This window comes from Papio anubis, chromosome 8, assembly GCF_008728515.1.
Source record: "Papio anubis isolate 15944 chromosome 8, Panubis1.0, whole genome shotgun sequence".
Lineage (NCBI taxonomy): Eukaryota > Metazoa > Chordata > Mammalia > Primates > Cercopithecidae > Papio > Papio anubis.
The window spans coordinates 89,797,889-89,812,859 of record NC_044983.1 but is presented as its reverse complement, the minus strand read 5'-3'; the positions used below and the strand labels follow the sequence as shown (position 1 = coordinate 89,812,859).

At 35.3% G+C, this 14,971-nt stretch overlaps 1 protein-coding gene across 3 annotated transcripts in view; it reads left to right on the top strand.

Moving 5' to 3' along the window:
- RAD54B (RAD54 homolog B) overlaps positions 1–14,971 on the top strand; it is a 134,015-nt gene that overhangs the window by 63,238 nt on the left and 55,806 nt on the right. For all 3 annotated transcript variants that reach the window (XM_021942507.2, XM_003902978.4, XM_009213343.1), the window contains 5 exons: positions 406–687; positions 3,921–4,083; positions 7,687–7,912; positions 8,530–8,737; positions 14,787–14,926. In XM_021942507.2, coding sequence (XP_021798199.2) covers positions 406–687; positions 3,921–4,083; positions 7,687–7,912; positions 8,530–8,737; positions 14,787–14,926 — 1,019 coding nt within the window. The remainder of the gene's footprint in view (positions 1–405; positions 688–3,920; positions 4,084–7,686; positions 7,913–8,529; positions 8,738–14,786; positions 14,927–14,971) is intronic.

The following is a 14,971-nucleotide window of genomic DNA, read 5'->3' as shown; positions in this document are numbered from 1 at the left end:
TAGTTCTCCTTCACATTTCTAGCTATTTCTGAGTGAAAATAGAGAAAAAAAACCCATGGTGTTTCTGTACAAGAAAGGAGGATACATATAGCCTATCAAACTATTTTCTTGGCTTAATTTTTCCAGACAAGACATGGCAAAACTATAGAGTACAATAATCTATATTTTCAATAGTAAAAATATTCTTGCTTTCTCTAAAGCATGGCGAATTTTATAGCTGTATTATTTCTTTTGATTTTTAGTGTTTTTTTTTTTAACCAAAATGTTAAATTATGCTTCCATTTTGGCTAATGCATTATACAAGACTATTTATATTCAAAGTGCAGTTTTTCTGTACAGTTATGGGAAGGTGACCATGGTATCATCTTAGAGTGTCAATTAATTTTTTTCTTTCTTAACTTAAAGGCATTGGTTATAAATTCAAAGAGCTTGAAAAGATTGAAGAGGGCCAAACACTGATGATTTGTGGAAAAGAAATAGAAGTCATGGGTGTGATCTCTCCAGATGACTTCAGCAGTGGCAGGTGTTTTCAGCTTGGAGGAGGAAGTACTGCTATCTCGCGTTCTTCTCAGGCTGCCAGGAAATGTTTCTCTAACCCTTTCAAAAGTGTTTGTAAACCAAGTTCAAAGGAAAATAGACAGAATGATTTCCAAAATTGCAAACCACGCCATGACCCATATACGCCAAGTAAGATTTTAAAAATAATTTGAATTTTCTGTTTTTACTGTCAAAATGTTTTTTGTGTGTGAATTTGAAGTTTAAATTTTGTTTTAAAAGTTTTAGGTGAAAGTATACATTATTCTTGAGATATGTAATCTGACATAAGGGATAATGTTGAAGTCAAATAACAATATAGTTTGGGAATTATTTCATATGTAAATGAATAATCCCAAGAATATGGCAATAAAAATACTGTACCTGTGTATATACATACATGTATATGTATTACACATACATGTGTATAATTTTGAATAAAATCTGACTTTTTAGTAAGGAGAGAAATTAGTAAATGTATGAATCTGGACTACGATTATACTTCTAGTTTGAGGACTGTATGCCTTGATCACAAGCATTAGTGTATAAAAATATTGAATGGTAAGATTTCATGCAAAGTCCAAATTTTGCTGGTGAAAGTTCCATTCAATCAGTTAATTTTCACACTGCTGAATCCAATTTTAAAAATCGCATTTAAAAAAAAAGAAACCTAGCTTGTATCTGATTGTTCTTTTATTTGACTGTTCACTCAGCAGGTATTTCTTGATTGCCTTTTATGGGTTGGGCCTAAAGATAAAACTGTCATCACAGAGCTTCTTATTTGGTGAGGGGAAGCCAAGTAATCTGACCGAAAGTGTAATGTAGTAGATGTGAAAGTTGAGAGATAGGGGTGACTTCTTTCCTAACAACAGCAAGTATATAAAGTAATGATTATTTTTCCCCATTGCAAGTATTATGGAAACATAAATTTCGAAGTAAAGAGGCCTTTGAGATCATTTCGATTAGTCTTTTCACTTTGCATTGGAGGAAACTGAGGCCTAGAAAGATGAACCAACTTACCTAAATACAGATAATCAACGGCATTGTTGGAACAAAACCCCATAATTTAAAATTCCTAGTTCTATATTAGCTTATCCCAAAGACTTAGTTGAAATATAGGGAGTGGAAGCTGATGCAGCTGAATTTTCTCTTTTTGTCCAAATATTTTGTCTGTCCCACTAGCTCTTTTAACAATCCCTCTCCTCTTTATTCTCCTTTCTCTTTGTACTTTTGCTATTACACAATACAGGGCTGTGGGGAACTGAAAAGAATACTGTGCTTATTCAAAGATCTGGGTTAGAATCATGGTTTTGCCACTGAACTAACTGGTTCTTTGACCGCTTGGGGGTAGTCACTGACCTTCCTAATATTTTGCCTACTCATGTGTAAAACGTGGGTCCTAATAACCACTGTAGAGTTTTAGAGTGTCTAGTATATACTCTTTCCAGGAAATACTTGTTGAGTGAGTGAATGAAACATTTTATTGTGGCATTTCTGTGTTGTGTGTATGTGATGTAAATGTATACATTATATATATGTAAATGTAAATTTATTGTGGCATTTATGTGTTGTATGTGATGTAAATGAATTATATTTGTGTGTGTGTGTGTGTGTGTGTGTAAAAGCACTTCGGGTAAATAGTAAATGGTTAATTATTCTCATGTATTTATCTTATGCAAAGGATAGAATTAGGTTGTAGACTTTAATGCCTGAGACATGTTGTTAATGTTAAATGGTCATCTTTATCGTTGTGAAGATAAAGAAGCATCTTAAAATTTGAACTAGTGTTCTACTATTTTGACTGTTTAGGGTTCTCTTTCTTGAAGATGGGCCTTTTATTAGGTGATTTATAATCCTATAGTCCTTTTTGCTTGGGCAGTATGTGATTTTTCGCCTCTATCTTCTCTTTTTCCTTGTTGTCCTTTGTAAAAGATAGAAAACTAATGGGGCCATTTCTTGATTGGAAATCCACAAGGAGTACACTCTTTGCTACAGTGATATAGAGGAAAGCCAAGGACTAAATTTCCCATTTTTACTTCCTAGTCCCCTACCTAACAGGAATTGACCTTAAAGATGAAAGTTCCTTTCAGTTACTCAGAACCCTAGGAAAATCCACAGAAAACTTATTCTCTAGGTATTTGTTGATGGTAAACATGACCAAGCTCTTATTCCTGTGACAACATAGTTCCACACTGATGAATATTTACATAGTCGACCGGAATCTATTTCTTTTTATCTCCTCTTCTCCTCATTCTTCTTTCTTTTTTTATCTAATTCAATTTTTATAACCATGATGTAGGCATGCAATATATCCCCAAAATAATTTTGGTGGGTTTATTATCTAATTTCAGATTTATCAGTTGAGACCTGCCTTCTAGTTATATTTGATTTTGCCTTTTTGGGTGGTATTTTAGTAAATCTTTTAAATTTTGTAGCACAGTTTTGAAGAATTACATTGTTATTCTATGATGACTTCGTGCTGCTTTAAAGAGGTTCATGAGGCCGGGTGCAGTGGCTCATGTCTTTAATCCCAGCACTTTGGGAGGTTGAAGTGGGAAGATCACTTGAGGTTAGGAGTTCGTGACCAGCCTGGCTAACATGGTGAAACCCTGCCTCTATTAAAAACACAAAAATTAGCTAGGTTTGGTGGCACGAACCTGTAATCCCAGCTACTCAGGAGGCTGAGGCACGAGAATTACTTGAACCTGGGAGGTAGAGGTTGCAGTGAGCTGAGATCACACCACTGCACTCCACCCTGGGCAACAGAGTGAGACTCTGTCTCAAACAAACAAACAAAAAAAGATTTATGAACTTGATATTCATGAATGTAGTAATTAACTTCAAGCAAATAATGGTGGCTAAGTCAATGGAAAATTTATCATTTTTTTGTCAGTTCCAATTAATAGGAGTAATGATCATTGTTAGTGTGTTTAGGACTGAAAAGATAGAAACCCTGTATGTTAAATTTGGGGAGCCTTTTCAGAATGAGAAGCTGTGAACATTGGCAAATGCATCTTGGCAAAATTCCAGCCTATGCTTTCAGCTAGAAATAGTTCTCTTTGCTCTGAATACTGAACTATTTGAATGTTATGGCTTACTGAATTCCTTACTAGACAATAGTGAATTTCAGTGCTTTTGAAGCACTTTTGGGTATGTGAAGTTTGGAAGGCTCTTCATAATTCTTTGCATGAAATCGTGTATCAGTAAGGCATGAGATTTTCTTTTTAAATTTTGTGCCCTTGGGTAACATTACCGTGACTAAATTTTGGACTTTTTTTAGGCCACAAATGGTGGCAAACAGTTCTATCTTAGGGTAATGAAAACAAGATAATGTTGGTTGCTGAAAAAGTGAAATTACAATACTTGTACTTTTACCATTTTTTAAGATTCCCTCGTTATGCCACGACCAGATAAGAATCACCAGTGGGTATTCAATAAGAACTGTTTCCCTCTTGTGGATGTAGTGATTGATCCTTACCTTGTATATCATCTTCGACCACATCAGAAAGAAGGAATCATATTCCTTTATGAATGTGTAATGGGAATGAGGTAGGAAAATAAATCATTTGTTTAATCTAATCTTAATTTTGATTTAACCTGTAACACAATAATGGTTTTCTAAGAAGATCCTGATAAAACGAGTCCTGAGGGTGTACTATGAATTTCAATTGGTAGGAAAGGTGAATAGTGCTTAATGTGTGCATTTATTTCAAAAGTAGTTCTTGATAGATGCCATGTGCCAAACATACTGCTAGGAGGTGGGCATACAGGAATCAGGACCACGGTCCTTACTTTTAAGCGACTTTTAAAGTATTTGAGTAAACAGATAAATGCAATTGGCCTTAATGTGGTATAATAAAAGCTCACTACTGTTATGGTAAAGGGTCATGAGAACAAGTGAAAGAGGCTTTTAATTCTGGTTCTGAGAATTTTTTTTTTTTTTTTTTTTGAGATGCAGTCTTGCCGTATTGCCCAGACTGGAGTGCAGTGGCATAATCTTGGCTCACTGCAACCTCCATCTCTCAAGTTCAAGTGATTCTTGCATCTCAGCCGCCTGAGTAGCTAGGATTACAGGTGTGCTTCACCATGCCTGGCTAATGTTTTTATTTTTAGTAGAGATGGGGTTTCACCATGTTGGCCAGGCTGGTCTTGAACTCCTGATCTCAAGTGATCCACCCACCTCAGCCTCCCAAAGTGCTGGGATTACAGGCATGAGCCACTGCACCTGGCTTGGTTATGATAATTTTGGAAAAAGATTTTCTTCTATCTCTACATCTGAAAATAGAAGAAAGTTTCTTCTTCCTTTTTGCATTTTCTGATTAAAGAATAGTAGTATCATCTTTTAAAGATATTCTAGAGGACACAAAAAAACAGGAGAAAAAAAGAATCAAAGGCCCCTGCTAACATTTCTTCCAGTCTTTTTTGTTTGTTTTGGTTTTGTTTTGCCTTGTTTTTAAATGCCAAGCCCCTTGATTTTAAAATTTGTCATTTAAAGGCAGTTGGAAATGAAATTCTCCCAAATTCTAAGAACTCTTTGCCTGATGACAAGTTAAGGGAATATTGTCTTCTAGAAACTATTAACTAGACTCACATTTTCTCCCAAATCTGCTTTTTCTTTCGAAGGTCTTATCCCAATTGGTCTCAGAATCATCTTTGATTTCTTTTCTCTCACATTCTGAATCTAGTCAAACCTGAACTTTTAATTATTTTAACCTACTAAATATTGTTTCCTAATCTTTTCTGTCTTCCACTGCAGCATCTCTAGTAACTGATGTCATAAAAATATCATATTTTATCTAGACTATTGCAATGGCTTCTAACTTATATATTTGCTTCTGATGCTTCTCAGATGCTTGAGTTCTCTCTGAAAAACAGTTCTGAACATGGCATTCCCTTATTTAAAATCATTCAGAGACTCTCAGAAGTTAGAACAGGGTTTCCCAAACTGTGATCCCTACTCCACTGGCAGTATATGGGACTATTTTGGGGTGGCAAGTGGACAAGCCTTTTAAAAAAATTTGAATAGTAGCATATTTAGTTAATTATTAGAAAAATAGGCTGGGCATGGTGACTCACACCTGTAATCCCAGCACTTTCAGAGGCCAAGGCAGGTGGATCACTTGAGGTCAGGAGTTCAAGACTAGCCTGGCCAACATGGTGAAATCCCTTCTCTACTAAAAATACAAAAATTAGCTGGGCGTGGTGGCAGACACCTATATCCCAGCTACTCAGGATGCTGAGGCAGGAGAATCACTCGAATCCAGGGGGCGGAGGTTGCAGTGAGCCAAGATCACGCCACTGCACTCTAGCCTGGGTAACAGAACAAGACTCTGTCTCGAGAAAAAAAAAAAAAAAAGAAAAATAGCCTATTAAACTTTTGGTTTCACAGATAAATTATGCTTAGAATGAGTTTTCTTTTCAAATTTAAGTTAAAAATGAGTTGATTTGAAGAAAAATAATAACATATAGTATCACAGATATGGCAACAAATGATGATAGTAGTCATGAAATCCTAGTGTTGGGAGATGCTGATCTATAAGATACAGTCTAAACTCTCAAGGATAAGTATACTCATCTTTTGTCTTCTACCTACCATGGTAGCTTCATATTTTTCAGTTCAAGCTCCAACTATATTCAACTGCCTCATTAGTGTAGCAATTATTTACCCTTTACAATTTTGCTCAAGATACATCTTCTCCATAAAGGCTTCCTGTTTGCTCCCTTCTCTTTACCATGCAAAGATGAATCTGTATTTTGTCTTTGCTATTCACTGTATCTCATTTGGCTGACATTTGGTCCTTTGTTGCCAAATTATTGATCTAAAACAGCTACCTAAATAGTAGCTGTAATTTATGTTGGTAATATTTTTCTCTATACCTTGAAATGGAACACAAATACAAAATTACATATTGGTTCTTAATTTCTACTAAGAAGAAATACAATTAGCTAACAAACTACAGCTGACTCTTGAACAACTCAGGAATTAGGGGTGCTGACCCACTGTGTAGTCAAAAATCTGCATATAACTTTGGGAGAAACTTAACTAATAAACTACTGTTGACTGGAAGCCTTACTGATAACATAAACACTCAATTTACACATAATTTCATATACTATTTGTATTATATACTGTATTTTTACAATGAGCCAGTAAAAAGAATGCATGATGAAAACCATAAGGAAGAGAAAATGTATTTACTATTCATTAATAGGAAATGGATCATCATAAAGGTCTTCATCCTTATCATGTTGAGTAGACTGAGGAAGAGGAGGAAGAGGAAGGGTTGGTTTGGTTGTCTCAGGAGTGGCAGAGGTGGCGGAAGAGGTGGAGGAGATAGAAGGGAGGCAAGAGAGGTAGGCACACTCACTTATAACATTTATTGAAAAAAACCCATATATAAGTGGACTTTCACAGTTCAAACTCTTCTTGTTCAGTGGTCAACTGTATATTTATGCATTTTTGTAATATCCTTAATTCCTTTGGACTTTCTTAACTTTAAAAATATAAAACATACACTGCTAAGGTCTTTAGGAATATAAAGTGGCATAAAAATACATGATCTTACTAATAATATCCCTAATAACATTTAATTTTAAATTATATAGCATAGTAGGTCTGTAGGATAACAACTTTTACTAAATTATATGTATTATATCAAGTGTTTAGTGTTTAATTTTTTTATGATGCAGGGAGCTATTTTTGTTGAGGACTTCATTTACTGAATCATAAAATACAGCTCAGTAGGTCTTGCTGATTAAATATAATACAACAATATATTTTAAACTGTTTTGATATCTGAAAACAATAAAAATCACTCAACTCTTAGCGATGAGAAACACAGTTATAGTTAAATTATCCATATGCAGATATAAAATTGGAATTCATTTCTAGCCTCTAAATATGTACATGTAATAGTAGCAGATGATTTAGATTCAACTCTCTAATTTCAGATTTATGTTTTGGTAATTTAGTTGACAATATGTAATGGATATAATTATCAAAGATGCAAAAGATGTGTTGTAAATCAGCTAATAAAGTACTAAAAGAGTCTTCAGTGTCATTAAAAAATATCAGTTTCTGGTTCTTGATGATTTTAAGGGCATAAAATATTTTTCTATTGTGATTAAAGGAAGTAAAATTATTTCTAACAGAATGAATGGCAGATGTGGAGCTATTCTTGCTGATGAAATGGGTTTAGGGAAAACATTGCAATGTATTTCGCTCATCTGGACCCTGCAGTGTCAGGGACCCTATGGAGGCAAGCCAGTAATAAAGAAGACACTAATTGTCACACCTGGAAGCTTGGTGAATAATTGGAAGAAAGAATTTCAAAAGTGGCTAGGAAGTGAAAGGATCAAGATATTTACTGTTGATCAGGTAAGAAACTTGAAAATTTAGCCTTAGTCATTTAAAAAAAATCTAGTTTTTCAAATCAGTAATTCAGTTTTTACTTGTTAACTCCCTAACCCTTTTGCACAAAAATGGAGTCTTAGCTTACATTTTGGTTTTGAGTTGTTAAGAACTGAATGTTTGTGTCCCCCAGATTCATATGTTGAAACTCTAACTTTCAGTATAACAGTATTAGGAGGAGGGCTTGGGAGGTAATTAGGTTTAGATGAGGTGGTGAGGGTAGAGCCATGTGATGAGATTAGTGCCTCTGTAACAAAAGCAAGAGACACCAGAACTTCCTTTCTCTACCACGTGAGGATACAGTAAGAAAGCATTCTTCTGCAAGCCAGGAAGAGGGCTCTCACCAGAACCCAACCATGCTAGCACCCTGATCTTAGACTTTCCACCAGAACTGTGAGAAATAAGTGTCTGTTGTTTAAGCCACCCAATCTATGGTATTTTGTTTATAGCAGCCTCAGTTGACTAAGACAGAAAGAGTTAACATATTCCAATTCTTAATAAGTGACTGTCAGGAATAGGCTGCTTAAATTTGATTTCATATCATTTCTCTTCCTGATTTTTAAAATACTATCTTTTTTCCTCAGGACCACAAAGTTGAAGAATTCATCAAGTCTATATTTTATTCTGTTCTTATTATCAGTTATGAAATGTTACTTCGTTCCCTGGATCAAATTAAGAATATAAAATTTGATCTTCTAATCTGTGATGAGGGGCATCGTTTGAAGAACAGTGCCATTAAGACAACTGCAGCCCTCATTAGCCTTTCTTGTGAGAAAAGAATAATTCTAACTGGTCAGTATTCAGTTTGGGGAAGATATTTTGGAATTTTTGCCTAGTGAACATACAGACTTGTACTATGATGCTTAACATTCAAATAACTGGTGGTATTGGATGGAATTTATACTAATAAACCTGTGTTAATTGACTCTTAGGAGGATTCTGAATCTTCAAATCCATGTGTAATTTTTTTGTGGCCTAGACTTGGGGTTTTTTTAGCAATAAACACAATGATATCATGATAAGGAATTTCGGAGATCAGACTGGATTGCTTGTGCTTGGTTCCCGAGTCTGACATAGCTGTAACAACTTGGAGCAAATTATATAGTGTCTCAGTTTTTTAAAATCTCTAAAATAGGGATGATAATACCATCTAACTTAAGTTCTCGTGAGGGTCAGAGGAGTTAATCCATGTAAAGTTCTTGGGAAACCAACTGACAGGTGGTGAGTGTTTAATATAAATATCAGTTATTTCTATATGTATGTGCTACATATGCATGGTTTATTGTTGGCCAAAGCTTCTGGACCCATCTGTCTGGAAAGGTGGGATGGATGGTAAATACAAGAATCCTCTTCTACCTTGTTATTTAAGGCCTAGACTAGCGCAATGTAGCTTTTCTCCCGTATCTCATCTTGGTTTTGTATGGCCCTTCCAATCTGCCGTTGTGTCAGCAGAAGAAAGAAGAGAATTGTAGTCATTACTAATATTTAAAATTCCCATATTTTCTACTTGGGGCTTCATTTTCCCTACCATCTTCAACCCTTTTGGAAGGAATGGTCAGGATATAATTATTCTTACCGTGTCATCATCATTTTTTCCCTCATGTGTTGTTTATGCATGTCACAGCTCTCCTCTGAAGTTAAATGAGGAGAGAGAAGGAATGTGACCAACAACTTGTACCTCTTTCCTATACAGATAGGTGGAAATATGTCCCAGAACAACAGAGAGGAGAAAACTCCTCCTCTTCTGTTCTTACTGTGTTGGGGTGGGGAAGATTATCCACCTTTAAGAAATTCCTCTTCATTTGACTTCCAATTTGTATAGGAGGATTGTATTAACCATTATCAAAAGTGATTTTTAAAATGATCTATACTTTAAAAAAATGATTTTGGGAAATGCTAAATGACCTTTTTTTTTTTTTTTTGAGTTTAATCACGATGATAAAGACAAAAGGACTAGGGTCAAATCTCATAGTTATACCCCCAGGATTTACTAGATGCTCAACAAATGTTTGTCAATAATAGTGAAGTAGAAACCAAAGAATAGGAAAACTGGTGTTGAATATTTACAAAATGCCATTTTTAAGGGAAAAAAATGAGTCAGGGAAATAGGAACCATAATAATCTGAATGATTTTCGTATCTTTGGCTGTTTGAGAAGCTGAGTGGATTCTTTATACTTGATTTCCAATGTGCAGTTCAGATTTCTTTACTGGCCTTCGATCTTGAGATCCTTGGAGCCAGAAAAGTAATGGAAAAAAAAAATATGAGTTAGCTGAATTTAGTAACACTGAGTTAGAAGAGAAAAAGACTGTTTCTTCTTACTGTTTAAGATGGGGGTCAATATTACTTATTTAAATAATAGTTGCAGATATAAAGTAAAAATGGTTAGCACTAGAAGGGAGGAGAAAAAGAAAGAAAAAAGAAGAGTGAGAAATAAAATTTACTGAAAAGTACTGAAGAAATAAAAGTAGTTCCCTTCCTCACTTGAAAATCAGATAATTTTCTGTAGCAAAAATATATAATTTTATTGATATTCTCACTGATAAGCAAATACTAATTTAACTAACATTCCAAATTAAATTTAATCTGCAGTAGAAAATTGATCTAGGATTTCATTCAACAAGAATGTCTCGAAAGCGACCAGTGAGATAGTTTCATTTGAGACATTAGTATTGTCCTCTGTATCCTTTGTCAATCTTAGCTTGTTTCTGTTTTGCTGTCCATATCACTCTTACCCCCTGAGCTATGAATTTAGGTAAAAACTAGCCCTAACTAACTTTTTAAATTTAGAAATACTCATAGTTGGTTTCTATCTTCTTAGAATTGCCTGAATGAAGTCTTTGCTTTTATGTGCAGGATATTTTACCCCAAGATGATTTGTTCCTTATTATGAAAGTACATGTTTGTATAGGAGTTATGTACAGTGACATATAACTGATAGGTACTCAATAACTAAGAATCAAATGAAAATGATTTTGATTTTGTTTCCTTGTATTATCTAGCCCAGTGCTTTGGAGTTAATGTTTACTGGAAAATGGTTAGGATTCAGTTTGATTGATAGAGGGGCATTAGTCTTCTAGCACTGCCATAGCAAAAGACCACAGACTAAACAACAGACATTTATTTTCTCGCAGTTCTGGAGACTGGAAGTCCAATATCAAGATGTTGGCTGTTTCTATTGAGGTCTCCATACTTGGCTTGCAGACAGCTTCCTTCCTCCTGTGTCCTCATGTACTCTATCCTTTGTGCAAATGTATTCGTGGAGTATCTCCCTCTCTTCTTATAAGGACACCAGTCATATTGGATTAAGGCCCCACTCTTATGACCTCATTTAACCTTAATTACCTTCTTAAAGGTCCTGTCTCCAAAAACAGTCACATTGGGGGTTAGAACTTCAACATAGGAATTTTAGGGAGACACAGTTCAGCCCACAATAGGAGCTGAATGATTATTATAAGATCTTAGATGCCCTTTCATTATATCATAGAAAAGATAAATCTGAGATTTGAAGCAAAATTCTTTTTACAGACTGAAAATTTAAAAACACACATACTGCTATCGAATGTTTAGAAACTGGAGAACAGAAATCATCCTCCAACCTCACCTCCTTAATTGTTAACACCTGACATATTTTATTATTCGTACATACACACAGAGAGCATACATGCAAATTATAAAATTCTTTATACGTACATACAAAACACATCTTTTTGCACATACACGTGTACATCAAAATATCTTTCATGTAAACATTTTTCTATAATGCATAATCTTGAGAACTATTCTTACAGTTTAACATTAGGTTGTTTTTAATTCTTTACTGTTATAAATAATGTGGTGATGAATATCTACAAGCATATACTCTTTCTGTATAGATTTGTATAAGTGGGCTTATAGGATTAAAAGAAAAATATAAATGTGTATAAAAAGCTCTCAGAACTTTCTGTGGAGGTTACAGGAGGATATAGGCCTAGGTTATTGACAGTGTTGGGTTGTAGATTTCTTTTCTTTTTTTTTTGAGATCTGGACCTCGCCTGTCATTTTGTGGCAGGGAGCGCGCAGTGGCCGGATCTCAGCGCCTCACCGCCCCGGTTCACACGCCATTCTCCGCCTCAGCCTCCCCGAGTAGCCAGACTACAGGCTCTCGGGCCACCTCGCCCGGCTAAGACATTTAATAGAGACGGGTTTCACCGTGTTAGCTACAGGATGGTCTCATCTCCTGACCTCGGATCCGCCTCGCCTCCCAAAGTGCTGCTGATTACAGGCTGAGCCACCGCTCCCCGATTTTTTTAAAAGCAACCAAAACAGAGAAAGCTTTCTTTTTGGTAGGGATAGGGTAGAGGTAGGGAAGATAAAGAATCCTTTCATTTTCTCAGAAGTTTATTTTCCATACTCTTAAACATAGTCTTAGTAAGTACACCAACTTGACTTGAAAAATCTTTAGTTTTTTCTATTTTTCTTCTACAGGTTTTACCTAGTCTAGAATTAGAGCACTGAAATAGCAAATGGGGATCTAAATTATCACTAGAAAGCAATGTGACAGACTCTTATAATGATGCTATACTATACTATTGGTTCTGTCTTGTAGCCATATTTCCCTTCTCATCTTTTTTGCCCCCTTCCTTATTCTTTTCTCTTCTTCTTTTCTGCCCTAAATCCTTTTTCCTGTTCCCTTCTTGTGTTCTGCTTTTCTTCTTTTGTCCAGTTTTGCTTTTGCCTCTTCCCCTCATATATCAGTTGGGATGATTTCAGATGCTGGTAACAGATGATCTGAATCAGATGTGCTTATTCCCCCGTATAACTGGAAGTCTAAAGGTAGGGCAGGCTACAGCAACCCAACATTGTCATCAAGGATTCTGGTTCTTTATATCTTCTGCTCTGCCATATTTGGTGTTGGCTTCATCCTCAGGCTGGTAGCAAGTGACTGCAGCCGTTCCAGACATCACAGCTAGATGTGATGATATCCAAAGGAGAACAGGACTGGCTCTTCTTGTTTCTCTATGTTTAAAGAGTGTTTCTCTATGTTTAAAAGCCCCTCTGTGATGACTTCTCATGTCTCATTGGCCAGGACGGGTCACATGCTACTGATGGAATCTCTTGGTGCCCTTTCTAGCTCTCCTTTTCTGGGCGGTTGTATCCATTCTTTAGCTGCTGGTACTATTGATTAAACAAATGAGAGGAGCCCCTTCCCTTTCTGGAGAATTATCTTTGATTGAATGAGAGCTGTATTCTCTATAGTTTGCTATCAATGATTGACTGATTTAGGGGTAAGCAGCAAATGGCAGCTCCCTTGCCTTAGAGTAATTTCAGGACCAACGTTATGGTGCAGTTTATGCTCTAGAGCTCCCTGTAATTTAGCTGAAGCTAAATTATAGCTGAGGCCATTCTTGCTTAGTTTCTTCCCCTACCATTTTCTGATTCCATTATTCCCTTTCTCCTGAGAGCTCTCCCTCTGTAAATCACGTGCAAACAAATCACTGTCTTAGGCTCTGCTTCCAGTGAACCCAGTATGAGACAAGAACCCTTGTGTATGTCAGTCATTTGCAAAGGAGGGGACAGAATTACTATGATTGACTTAATCATTTGGGGTTTGATGAATATCTGAAAGCCAACCACAGTGATCCTTATACCGTTCTTTCTCTTCTTTCCTGTACTCCCCAATCTTTGTTTATCATCATCATGCATATTCTTTTAGAGGCTTAACTGAATATATACCCACATAAATGTATTTTTCCCAACTCTTTCAATGATGTGTCTAAAAATTTAAAACTGACTAGATGTGTTAAATTTTAAAAAATTAGCAATTGCTGGTCCAACCTGGGGGTAGGGGACCCATTAAGCTTTAGGGAAGTGATTATTAAATTCCTTGACATTAAAAAATTTATGTCATCCATCTTAGTGAAATAAATGCATTTTTATTTACTTTTCACATTATTTATATTTTTGGACAACATTTTCTAATCTGTTATTTGAAAGCCAGCTGAAATTACATTGTTTGTGCTGATTTATATGTTCTTTTGGCACTATTATAATTATTGAAACATGCTAATGTTTCTTTGAAAATTAGCCAAAAGCTATTGCATACTATATGTAATATATAGAGGGTATATTAATCCATTATAGTCTGTATTAACCCTTTGGGCAGTGAAGATCTTAATTTGATCTGATAACTTTGAAAGGTAGTAATAATAGGTGCCATTCAATGAGTGTCTCCTGAGTGTCAGGCATTTTGCTGGGTACTTCATATCCATTGTCTCTACTTTTCATTATAATTATTCTGGGAATTTATTATCTTCATACTTTTATAAATGAAAAAAACCCCTGAGTTTAAAGGACTTAGGCAGTTTGTCCAAAGTCACATAGCTATAATAACAGTAACAATTACTAAAGTTATAGAACATTTATTGTGCTCTAGGCACCATTCAAAGTATATTATATGGATTGACTACTTTGATCCTCACAACCCTAGAAAGACTATTATTATCTGCATTTTACAGATAATAAATTGGTGTAAATAACTTTCTCAGGGTCACTCAGGGAGTAAATGGTGCAGTTAGGATTTGAACCTAAATCAGACTCCACTGAGCCTGCACTCAATCATTATGCTATACTATTATGTAAGAATTTAGTATGCAACTAAAACTAGAGTTAAAAATTTATGTGGTGATTAATATTTTTTTAACTTGCTTTGACTGCTCTTTCTTAGCTTTAGGCCATTTGCTTGTATTTATTCCTTTTAGGGAATAAATTTCTCCAAAATTCCATTGTGGTTTTGTTATAAACCTGAGATTGTGATTGTAAAACACAAACTTGACCTATTCCTAATTTTTGTCTCTCTTTAGGTACTCCAGTTCAGAATGATCTGCAAGAATTTTTTGCATTAATTGATTTTGTAAATCCAGGAATATTAGGCTCTTTGTCATCTTATAGGAAAATATATGAAGAACCCATCATTTTATCGAGAGAACCTTCTGCTTCTGAGGTATAATTTACTCTAATAAATAAGTTTTTAAAAAGCCTGAGGAAA